Source organism: Aulonocara sp. 'chitande type north' Nkhata Bay, linkage group LG14 (genome assembly GCF_057382095.1).
Source record: "Aulonocara sp. 'chitande type north' Nkhata Bay isolate Kocher_YH1m ecotype deep benthic linkage group LG14, A_spYH_male_GT1.1, whole genome shotgun sequence".
Classification (NCBI taxonomy): Eukaryota; Metazoa; Chordata; class Actinopteri; order Cichliformes; family Cichlidae; genus Aulonocara; species Aulonocara sp. 'chitande type north' Nkhata Bay.
In genome coordinates, this window is record NC_141357.1 from 4593713 (window position 1) to 4605891 (window position 12179).

Consider the following 12179-nt stretch of genomic DNA (forward strand, 5'->3'; position numbering starts at 1 on the left):
GACCATAAGAGCCGTCATCAGGAACCCAATGGGGATGTGGCGAACAACACTAGAGCCAAACTTCAAGCCAAGTGGCAGAAGTCACTGTCAAGGCAGGATCTACCAAGGAGATGCTCTCTCCCCACTGCTCTTCTGAATAGGCCTGAAGCCCCTCAGTGAGATTATCAACAAGACTGGCTACAGATGCCGACTACGGAATGAAGCAGTCGTCAACCAACTCTTCCACAAGAATGTCATCAAACTGTCTGCCAGGAGTGAACGAGACATCAATTCACCAGTGATAGATGGCCATGGTGATAGATGTAGATATACTGAGTGATACCAACACAGGGCATACATGTAGCCAAGTGGCTGGCATAATATACAAGAACATCTGTGACCAGTATGGCCTGTAAGTACCAAGGAATCCTTAGCCTCCTGTGAAGACATTTCATTTCTGGAAGAAATGGAAGAAAACGTATGTATGTATATATACATATGGGATGGGCAACTCTCCCCCTTATTTAGAAATGTGTAAGAAAATATGGATTAATTTTTTATCCATTTATTTCTCACCTTCACTATCTCTACTCCATGCAAGTTCACTTTTCCACCCTCCTTCTCATTCACACACATATATTCTGTCTTGCTTCTATCAACTTTCATTCATTTTTGCTCAGTCTTTCCATTTCTACATTCATCAGTTCCTCAAAGTATTACTGCTATCTTTTCGATAGAGGTACTCCCACTCTTTCATTTGTAGCACATTTCCATTTTCATTTCCTTAATAGCTCAATCTTTCTGCCTAGCCAATTGATACAAGTCCCCTTCTCATTCCTTAGTATCCAGTCTCACATTCACTACAAGCCTTTCTCTTCGCCATCTCTCTTTGCTGTATGCCTGGCAATCCAGCACTCCTGTCTACTTTCTTTAACTCCCTGACTATTCTTTGCTAACCCCTTCGTTTGAATACTTTCCTTCACTTCCTTATTCCGCAACTTCCACAAAAAGTCTCCTTCTCCTTTTTCTCTGTGTGGAGGATGCACCAAATACCAAAAATCAAATCACCTTTTCCAGTGAAACAATATGGTACTCTCTCTGAGCTTTTAATCTGAAAGATCTTAATCCAAAAGTATGCATTAAAGAAATGTTAAACCGCCTGTATACGCTGGCGTCTTGTCCTACCTCAGTGTGCTACATATGATTCCAGTTTGCTATGCAGCGCCTTCCATGCGGGCTGACTGTCAGCCTGATCGCCTCCTGCTATTAGCTCCTTAGCGCTTCCTTGTCCACCTGTCACTTCCTCCTCAAGCCAATGTCAGGGGGAAAAAACAAAACTGAGTCACCCTGAGGTTTGAACACTACCTTCACTGTTTGTGTGCACTTTTGTTTACAAAGTGCTTTCAACATGTGTATATCCTTGAATCACTGTGTGTGTGTTGGTATGTGGCTGTGGCTGTGGCTGGTTTGGGTGTGTATAAATAGCTCACTGGGGAGGGACAGAGGCTTACAAAGCAGCTGACTCAACACATTCTAGTTTGAGTGTGTGCTCATCACACAGAGCAGTATGGCTGGTGCTCTTGAAAACACTGCAAAACTCTGTCCAGCCAATGTACTACATACTTACTAACTATAAAACCTTACCATTCTGTTTAGACACCTGGAACAGTACATTAGAAAAATAAAACATATTCAGTATAATGACGTCAAGCTAAACTGTGAATGACAGTTATACATCTGACTAAACTAAAATAGCAAAAAAATGTGAAATGTTAGGAAATACTTTTGTGTTTGTAGCATATCCAATAGCAAAGAAAAACCCACACATATCTCTGACATAGAATAACATCATGTTAGGAAATCTTGCTACCTTTAGGAGTCACCGCAATGTATCATTAGCCTCCATCTCACCCTATCCCAAGCATCTTTCTCTGTCACATCAACCCTTTGCATAGCCTCCTTCACTAAATCCATGAACCTTCTCTGTGGTCTTCCTATTTTCCTCTTGGTTGGTAGCTCCATATTCAACATCGTTGAGGGCATGAGTTGTTTTTTTATAGCATGTTTAATGACATATCAGAATCTCAGAGATTGACAGAATATACAAAGGGAGATGCAGCAAGATGACAGTTTGTTGAAAGACCTTTGGACAAAACTCTGCGAGTTCTTTGCTTCCATTTTGACTTTTTCTCATCCTATACCAGTGCTGATCTGGAGGTTTTTTATGAGTGGTGACACTTATTGTTCAATGGAAATACTCTGTGCACCCTAAGCGAAGGTGCATGCAGAGCAGTGACGATGTCATTGTTGGCGTATGAAGAGATCAGTGCACTGGGGCCCTTACACCTATCTCCATCTCAGTTACACATATGTGTTGCCAGAAAACCACATCATCTGTAAAACACTGACATTCATTTCACTTATTGAAGACTAAACTTTGGACAGAAAGGCCCACAAAGAAACAGCAACTGAAGCCGCTGCAGTAAAAGCCTGGCAGCACATTAAAAACAGGAAACCCAACATCTGGTGATGTCCATGAAATCAAGACTTCAGGCGCCATTGCCAGCAAAGGGTTTTCAAACAAGTATTAGAAATGAACATTTTGTTTTCAGTTATTTAATTTGTCCAATTACTTTAGAGCCCCTGAAAGAAAGGGATTGTGTTAAAAATGCTTTAGTTCCTCACATTTTTATGCAAGCTTTTTGTTAAACCCACTGGATTAAAGCTGAAAGTCTGCACTTCAACTGCATCTGAGTTGTTTCATTTAAAATTGACAGTGGTGATGTACAGAACCAAAATTAGAAAAAAAAAGTTGTCTCTGTACAAATATTTATGGACCTGACTGTGTCTTTGGACTATGAGAGGAAGTACATAGAAGGGTAGAAATAAGTGCTTGTATGAATTGATGTAAATGAATGGGGCATGTTGTACAGAGCACTTTGCTATATATGAATATGTCCATTTACCACCTATGGTATCAATTTCAAAATCCTACGTTGCCTTGAACTAAGCCTGGAATGGCGCAGCTACATCTGCAGCCTGTCCACAGCATGGACACAAGCATTTCACTACATGTTGTACTGTGTATGTGACAAATAAAATTAGAATTTGATCTTTTAGTTAACCCTAGAACAAGATCATGGACAGAAATGAGCTTTCTCTGAAGGGTGAATGGGCTTTTCCTTAGCAATAAGGTGAGGAGTTCAGCCATTTGGGAGGCACTCAGAGTAGAGTCACTACTCCATATTCAAAGGAACCAGTTGAGGTGGTCACCTCCAAAGTAAGGTGTACCAGCCAGGGTACATCCTACCGGGAGACGTGCAGGCTACACTCTGGACACGCTTGAGAGATTACATGCTTCGGCTGCTGACTTGTGACTCAATTTCAGATAAGCAGAAAAATATACAGTGGGGCAAAAAAGTATTTAGTCAGCCACCGATTGTGCAAGTTCCCCCACTTAAAATGATGACAGAGGTCAGTAATTTGCACCAGAGGTACACTTCAACTGTGAGAGACAGAATGTGAAAAAAAAATCCATGAATTCACATGGTAGGATTTGTAAAGAATTTATCCGTAAATCAAGGTGGCAAATAAGTATTTGGTCACCTCAAACATGGAAAATCTCCGGCTCTCACAGACCTGTAACGTCTTCTGTAAGACGCTTTTCTGTCCCCCACTCGTTACCTGTATGAATGGCACCTGTTTGAACTCATCATCTGTATAAAAGACACCTGTCCACAGCCTCAAACAGTCAGACTCCAAACTCTGCCATGGCCAAGACAAAGAGCTCTCGAAGGACACCAGGAACAGGATTGTAGACCTGCACCAGACTGGGAAGAGTGAATCTACAATAGGCACGCAGCTTGGTGTGAAAAAATCAACTGTGGGAGCAATCATCAGAAAATGGAAGACATACAAGACCACTGATAATCTCCCTCGATCTGGGGCTCCACGCAAGATCTCATCCCGTGGGGTCAAAATGATCATGAGAACGGTGAGCAAAGATCCCAGAACCACACGGGGGGACCTGGTGAATGACCTGCAGAGAGCTGGGACCAAAGTAACAAAGGTCACCATCAGTAACACACTACAACGGCAGGGAATCAAATCCCGCAGTGCCAGACGTGTTCCACTGCTGAAGCCAGTGCATGTCCAGGCCCGTCTGAAGTTTGCCAGAGAGCACATGGATGATACAGCAGAGGATTGGGAGAATGTCATGTGGTCAGATGAAACCAAAGTAGAACTTTTTGGTATAAACTCAACTCGTCGTGTCTGGAGGACGAAGAATACCGAGTTGCATCCCAAGAACACCATACCTACTGTGAAGCATGGGGGTGGAAACATCATGTTATGGGGCTGTTTTTCTGCCAAGGGGACAGGACGACTGATCCGTGTTAAGGACAGAATGAATGGGGCCATGTATCGTGAGATTTTGAGCCAAAACCTCCTTCCATCAGTGAGAACTTTGAAGATGAAACGAGGCTGGGTCTTCCAACATGACAATGATCCAAAACACACCGCCAGGGCAACAAAGGAGTGGCTCCGTAAGAAGCATTTGAAAGTCCTGGAGTGGCCTAGCCAGTCTCCAGACCTCAACCCCATAGAAAATCTGTGGTGGGAGTTGAAAGTCCGTGTTGCTCGGCGACAGCCCCAAAACATCACTGCTCTCGAGAAGATCTGCATGGAGGAATGGGCCAAAATACCAGCTACTGTGTGTGCAAACCTGGTAAAGACCTATAGTAAACGTTTGACCTCTGTTATTGCCAACAAAGGTTATGTTACAAAGTATTGAGTTGTATTTTTGTTATTGACCAAATACTTATTTGCCACCCTGATTTACGAATAAATTCTTTACAAATCCTACCATGTGAATTCATGGATTTTTTTTTTCACATTCTGTCTCTCACAGTTGACGTGTACCTCTGGTGCAAATTACTGACCTCTGTCATCATTTTGGGGGGGGGAACTTGCACAATCGGTGGCTGACTAAATACTTTTTTGCCCCACTGTATATAGCTGGATAATGTATTGTTATTTTAGATTTTAACTTTTATTAACGTGGCTGTCATGAATTTTCGAATAACATACACAACGTGCATGATTTCTAATGCACTGTACAATGCGCCACACTTTTTAGTCAGAATATATTAGTTATTAGTTATTGAAGTAACATGCTTTCATATCATAATTAACATCGGTTTAAGTGGCAAGTTTTTTGTTGTCTGTTTGGAGTATAACCTGTTGCGTTCATAATGCACGACCCGAGGTGCCCCACATAACCGGCATGATTCATTATTGAAGAAAATGCCTTTTTTTGGTTTTTGACATTATCTATGAAATAGTTTAAATTTAACTTAATATCTGACTGTTTCTTAGTTTGAGACTACTCAGCTTAATTTTTTTTCTCTAGTTTAGTCGACTTGGAAATTAGTCACCAGCCATTCCTAGTTTAAATCGACCTCTGCTTCGTTTTTCCCCTTGACGCACTCGGGTGTGGACCAAAACAACCACACCGAGACCCTTTGTAGGAGGTGGCCTAAGCTGTTCATTTATGGAATGAATGTGATCAGAACTGATCCAAACCAACTATCAGATACCCAAATTTGAGATAAAAAAAACATCCCGTTGCCACTTATGCTTTATATTCAATGTTTTTAGAGCACTCTGTAACTATATAATTAATTGCCCATCCTATTTAGAGCATCTTTTCAGTGGAATAAGTTGCCTTATGCAATTAGAGAATTGGCTTCTATTCATAATTTTAAAAATCACCTAAAAGCCTATTTAGGCAGTTTTTAATTTATTTGTAAAAATTGTAGAGGGTAATGTCACTTGTAATGGAAATTGTGTATTTTGTTTGAGTGTTTTTTTTAATAATTTTTAATATTTACATGTTTACATTTTCAGAATTGTAAAACCTTATTGTGGATGTAAGAGCCAAATTATGTGGACATTTTTGCATCCAACTCATTGTGTAACATTTTATTTGGTGGTATTTGATGGTTTGGGCCCCAGGAAGACTAGCAACCACTGTTGTGGAAGCTAATGGGGTTCCTTATAAATAAACAAATAAACAAATGTGGCAAGGTACTATAAATGCGCAAAGGTCATATGCAATGTTCCCTCTAAGCTGCGCACATGCGCAATTGCGTACTGCTGGCACAGTCTCTGCGCACAGAAAATCTGCATTGCGCACAAAAAAAAAATCTAACCTGAATTGCAATTAAAATTATTACTGTTTTGCAGTGTTAGTCAGTACGTGACTGGCGGCTCCCATATGGGATTAGAACGATGCCACCTTATCCCATAGTCCAGCCAATGATGTGATTCACATTCGTATATACGCAGCTAATCAATGTGGTTGACAGGCTATGACAGCGTCCTTATGTGCGACACCGGTGTTTTAGCTAGCAAAGCGGCGTGGCTGATGTGGAGTGAAGCCACGTTAATGACAACGTGTACAACCATTGGAGATGTGAGCAGGACAGACGGAACAATTGACGGAAAAAGTGTGGACTTTATACCAGTTTTTAAATTGTGTTGATAGGTCACGTAAAACCAGAGTTATGATAAAAATATTTGCAATGTTTGGTTTTTTCCTGAATACTATCGTTGTTTATATTTACTGCGGGAAGAAACCGTAAAAACAGCGTTTTATAAGGAAAACGCTTGAAAGCAAAAACAAAACCAAAAAAACTCCACCCTTTCCTATTGGTGGAAAAATGTACCATGTCGACCAATCAAAAAATGATATGGCAACATGGCATTTAGATGTTTAGGAAGGGGGGAAGTTTTGGAGTGACGGCGGTGGTTTGAGATTTGCAACGTTTAGCGCAAATCTTGTGTAGTTAGTGTGTAGTGTAGTCCAAGGGTGTAGATTTGGTTTTGGCATTGGTGGGGACGGATGATTCAACCACCAAACCCTGCCCTGTTTCTTTTTGTTTTTCCCTTTTTGACTTTGCTTCTTGATAAAAAAAAAAAAGGAGAAATATACTTGCCAACATATGCTATTCTATATGCTTTTAAACCATTTAAAATTACAATTCATCTTTTTATATGTGAATTATATAATGTTAAATTACAAAATACATGCAGTCACACATGTGCACCACCAAGTCATCATTAGGGATGGGTACCGGTATCCGGTGCCATGATGGCACCGGTTTTGACATAAACGGTAGTAACCAGACCGAAAAGCAGCGCACATTTCGGTGCTTTATTTCGGTGCTTTTTTTTCCTGAGATGTCATACACTTTAGATTCTAGCCAATCATTTTACCTTTGCAAGCGTAGTAGGCGGGCCCAGGTACGTACGTTCTTTTAGAGCAGAGCTACAGATTAAAAATGCCCAAGGCGAAGCGGTCAAAAGTCTGGCTGTACTTCACAGCAAAAGATGCAAACTCAGCAGCCTGCAATAAGTGCTTTAAGGTGATACTGTGATACTGTCAAAGGAGGTAACACCTCAAATCCGATGAAACACCTGGCGACGCATAGCGGGGTTTTTTAAAAGCCGAGAAATGCACCGTATTTGATAGCTTGCTGCGAGACCTCACACAGAGCACATCTACTGCGGGTGTGGTGCCTGTTATCGGTCCCGGAGTTAGCAACATCCCCCAAAAACCCGAAGAGGAGAGTCCTGGCCCCTAGCCCTGCCAGTGTAGCAGAAATGATGACGGATGATGATGGCAGCAGCAGCCGTTCTTCTCTGCGTGAGTAGCTTAATGTTGTTCGTGTGTAATTTACGTTGAGTAGGCTAACCACGTTATTACATTAATGCACGTATGGTGAACTAGCAAACACCGTCGTAGTTACATGCGGATGTCTTCTTGTTTGATGGCAGATACTCCCTTCACCCTGGCAAAAAAAACTTAAATGACCAAAGAAAAAGTGGTAAACAGCTAAACATGAGAGGTTTTTGGACAAAGTTTGTGTTCTTCATTCTTTAAGCACCGGTACCGTTTCAAAAGTACCAGTTTGGTACTGGTATCGGATAAAACCTAAACGATACCCATCCCTAGTCATCATCCAATTTCACCTGTGATCTTGTATCACCATTCCTCTCTGAGCTTTGTGTTGGTTCTTCTGTCACCTGACAAATAGGACATACATGACAATAAGAATAAAATGTGTAGCTGCTTCAGTATTTCTGTCAATTTGTGCAGATCTTGACTCATCAGTAATGTTTGTAGGGTGAGTGCATTTTTAACTACCTCATGATATTTTGTCTCAAAAATTAACCCTATGAATATATCAGTACCATTAGGATGAAATCATTGTGTGACCAAAATTTTAACGTTAGACGTATAATTTCAACAGCCTCTGTAAACTAATATCCTGGCTTACTCGATGCTGCCGTTTTCTCTGACAGTTTCAATCAAAATTAGAAATGCTACTCTGAGACTGAGATAACTAATACTGCTGCCTGTTGTGCAGTTAGTTTCCAAAATACATTATTCATGGTTACATACAATTTTAGACTGATGTGGGCCAAAGCCTAGCATAGCCTGTAACGTTATTGTGACGGACACATTTTATGAGTGAACTTGACTTTAAGCGACTTACAGGTTTCTTTGAAAAATACTTTCTTATATCCAGGTTCTTCCTTTTTGCTGTCATCCTCCTCTCCTCCTTGCAGGTCCTTGCAGCGCAGGCTTGCTGCTGCTAAAACTAAACAGAGCTCCCTGAAAGGCACAGCCAATCACATTGGCCATATTAGTCACACGAGGTAGGACTCCAGTAGAGAATGTAATTTAACTCTTTCTGCACCGCTGGGTGAATGAGACGTTGACAGATCTTTTTTTTTCCTTTCTATCGGTTTTGCTTTTCTTTACTCAAAGAGACCAAATTATTGGTGGGGACAATTCAATAATAGCTGAATATTGGTGGGGACATGTCCCTTCCGTCCATGCCAAATCTACACCCTTGGTGTAGTCAATAGTTTTGTTGTGTGTGTCAGAACAATGAGGCGACTGCTGAATGTTACAGCAGTTACAGGAGTGATACATCTCCTGTTGTCAGGCCTGCAGGTATCAGGCTGTTGTTCTCCTTTATCTCATAGTGGACAGAAATTATTTTTTGGAGTGGCACAAATAATTTGTGTGGCATCAAATTTGATGCAGAACAGCTGATTGTTCTGTAAATAGTTTGAAATGTTTATTTAAAAAAACGTCTTGGCTGCATTTTTAGATAAACAGCTGCAAAAAACTTTTTTGCAAAACTCAGTTACTTTTTTGAAGAAGTAACTATATAATTAATTGCCCAACATTGGTCATTATATACTGTACTTTGCAGACAGAGAGTTACAGGACTCTCTCCCAGACCACAGACTCATACTCATAATACAAGTCAGAGCTTTATAAAAAAAAAAAAAGAAAGAAAGAAAGTTTTGTTTTCAAAATTGGAGTTCAAGTTATTTTTACTTCCAATAGTGTTAACATACTACACAGGTCATGAACAAGATTTTTTAAATTTTCATTGTAAGTGGGCTAAAGCACTTAATTAAAAGTAGTATAACATAAATGTAAATGCTGTAATTTGATTATTTTAATAAACCATGTAACTTGGATGGATTCGATGCTGGTGTGACCACAGTGCACACGTCTGCTGTCGCTCACAGTGGTCCAAGGGACCGCTCAGGGAGTTTGTGTGTTTGCTCAGACACATGAAAAATTAGAGGGAACATTGGTCATATGGCCTAGCAGCTAGCTGTGAAATGAACATAAATTCTCTATGTTTTTCAATAGTGTTATTGGGTAATACCCCAAGAACACATCAATCCTTTGTGGCGGAGGGGTAAAAATATCAGTAGGCAGAACAAGATTCTGGAGTTTCCAGATGGTACTCTAATTAGTCTACAGCTGAGAAAAAGATTTTGTGAAATGTATGGATATTTTTCATTTGTGACACCCACGTTGTAGGTATGGAAGTAGGGGTGGGTGATATATCAAATATACTCAATGTATCACAACCTTTTTGACGTACGCTGGTTAAAATGGTTTTATTGTAACCATCCACTATAAATTTCAATGACACTATTAAGCTGTCTGCAGGTAATTCACTATCAGTTTTTTTTCCCACATGCTGTGAATGCATCATTAATCCTCTCCCAACTGGAAATATTTCTACCTGGCATGCATGTTTATATACTACCAGATAGGGAAAAATATGTAGACAGCGGGAGTTTCAGGGAATGAGACTCGCTGTAATTTGGATTTCACAAAGAGGACGACAAACAAAATGTGGTCATTTGCAAAACATGCTGTAATACTACTGCCACTAAAGGTATAGGTACCACAAATTTATCCCAACAGCTGAAAAGTCATCCACTGTAAAATGAAGAATGTTTTAAAGTCCGCATATCAACCTCTCCCCACACACCAAAGAAAACATTAAATAATTCTAGTAATAGTTCTTTTGTTTCTGTAATTTGAGACATACTGTGACAGTACTGTCATTGTGAAAAACCTCTGTGTGCAACTGATGGTTAAAAAATGGTTAAAATGAAACATTTCAATTCATTCAGATTTTTCGTATTCAAAGTAGGAAAAAAATATTGAATTTTTGATTGAGTATACCAATCCATTTTAAGCACTATATGATTGAAAATAAATAATTATTTTAACATATCATAATATGTATCGTGTATCATGATATAGCCAAAAAATATTGTGATATTAGATTTTCCTCATATAGCCCAGCCCTATATGGAAGTTTAAAATAAAACAGCATATAAAAATATTTTATATATTTTATTTTCCATTACTGTGAAATACAGCTAGTATACCATTCAGAAATTGTCTTTGGATATCTATTGCAATGCATTTTTTTTTATTAGTGTTTAAATATGGAACTTTAGATTACGGCTTTTTTAACATATATTTTACTTAGTCAATACACAAGCATTTAGTGTATCTGTCCCAAATTCCAGATCCAGGTTCAATTTTGAAAAATTTCAAACTTATGTCTTTCAGTTTTGTTGAGTTCAACAGATGAAAAAAAAGCCTGAAAGTAGATGAAAGGCCCATTGTTCAAAGTATTTCATATAGGAAGCTAAAATTTCACAGCAATCGTTATATATGTCCAAATTTTAAACCATAAAATTTACAGGCAAATCAGTGACGGGACCAAGAAAATGTAATGATTTGAGATGGATTGACCCTAGAAATGTAATGCAAGGTGAAAAAGAACTGGCCTTGAATTGTGTATAATAAGATGTGCACTAGTAGATAAATAATGTGTAATAATAATGTGTGTTTTTCCATATACAAGACAAATTGTGTTCCACAAATATAGTCAGGTCAAAAAAATAAATAAAAGTACACATACAGACCTGTATGAACTGTGGCGTGAGGTCAGCTGTGAGGAGCCAGTCCTCCAGTCTTGGGTACTGAGCGAGAGCTTCAGGTCTTTCTCCTTCTGGTATCCTCTGCCTCAGCTGTAGCTGTGTCCACATGTACTTGGTCAGCTTCACCTATAGTGGAAGGCAACAAATACAATGTTTCACTCACTAAGGCACATAAAGAAGAAGATAAAGTCTGATAAGTATTATGCTCCAGTGACATAAGCAGTATAATGGAACAACTTTAACCTCCTAGGACCTGGTGTCCACATATGTGGACATCACATTTTGGGTTGTCTAGACCAAAATACTAAATTTTGCTCTACATTTATCCTGCCACTGTTCTATCGAAATTTAAAACGAATGTCCTCATATGTGGATCTCATTTTTCTCAGAAAAAAAAAATCTGGTAAAAAAATAAAACTCAGGTAATCCTTGTTTTTACATTCATCAGGTCCCAATCAGCCCAAATAGCAAAGAGAAATTAAAATGCATGCCATGAAAGAGTTCGGGTCTAAGGAGGTTAATGTACAGTCGTGTCAGTGTCCAAATATATATGACCTAAGTGTTGTTGTTGTTTTTTTTCTCAGCTTTCATTTAATTGTATCCACATTTAAATTGGATGAAGGGTTTTTAGGAGTTTCAGCTCCTTAACATGTGTCACCCTCTTTTTAAAGGCACCAAATGTAATTGGATAGTTGACTCAAAGGCAATTTCATGGGCACGTGTGGGCAATTCCTTCATTATGTCATTATCAGTTAAGCAGATAAAAGGCCTGGAGTTGATTTGAGGTGTTGTGTATGCACTTGGAAGATTTTGCTGTGAACAGACAACATGCATTTAAAGGAGCTCTCCATGCAGGT

The 12179-nt window shown here is 39.4% G+C and overlaps 1 protein-coding gene across 3 annotated transcripts in view; it reads right to left on the reverse strand.

Annotated features, from left to right (window-relative positions):
* Positions 1 to 12179, reverse strand: part of LOC147313904 (kinase suppressor of Ras 1-like) — a 59885-nt gene that overhangs the window by 34555 nt on the left and 13151 nt on the right. For 2 of the 3 annotated variants that reach the window (XM_086260626.1, XM_086260630.1), the window contains one exon: positions 11308 to 11448. In XM_086260626.1, coding sequence (XP_086116752.1) covers positions 11308 to 11448 — 141 coding nt within the window. Of the gene's footprint in view, positions 1 to 1164; positions 1437 to 11307; positions 11449 to 12179 lie in introns of those variants that run through there. The other variant, XM_086260629.1, reaches the window with a different exon arrangement.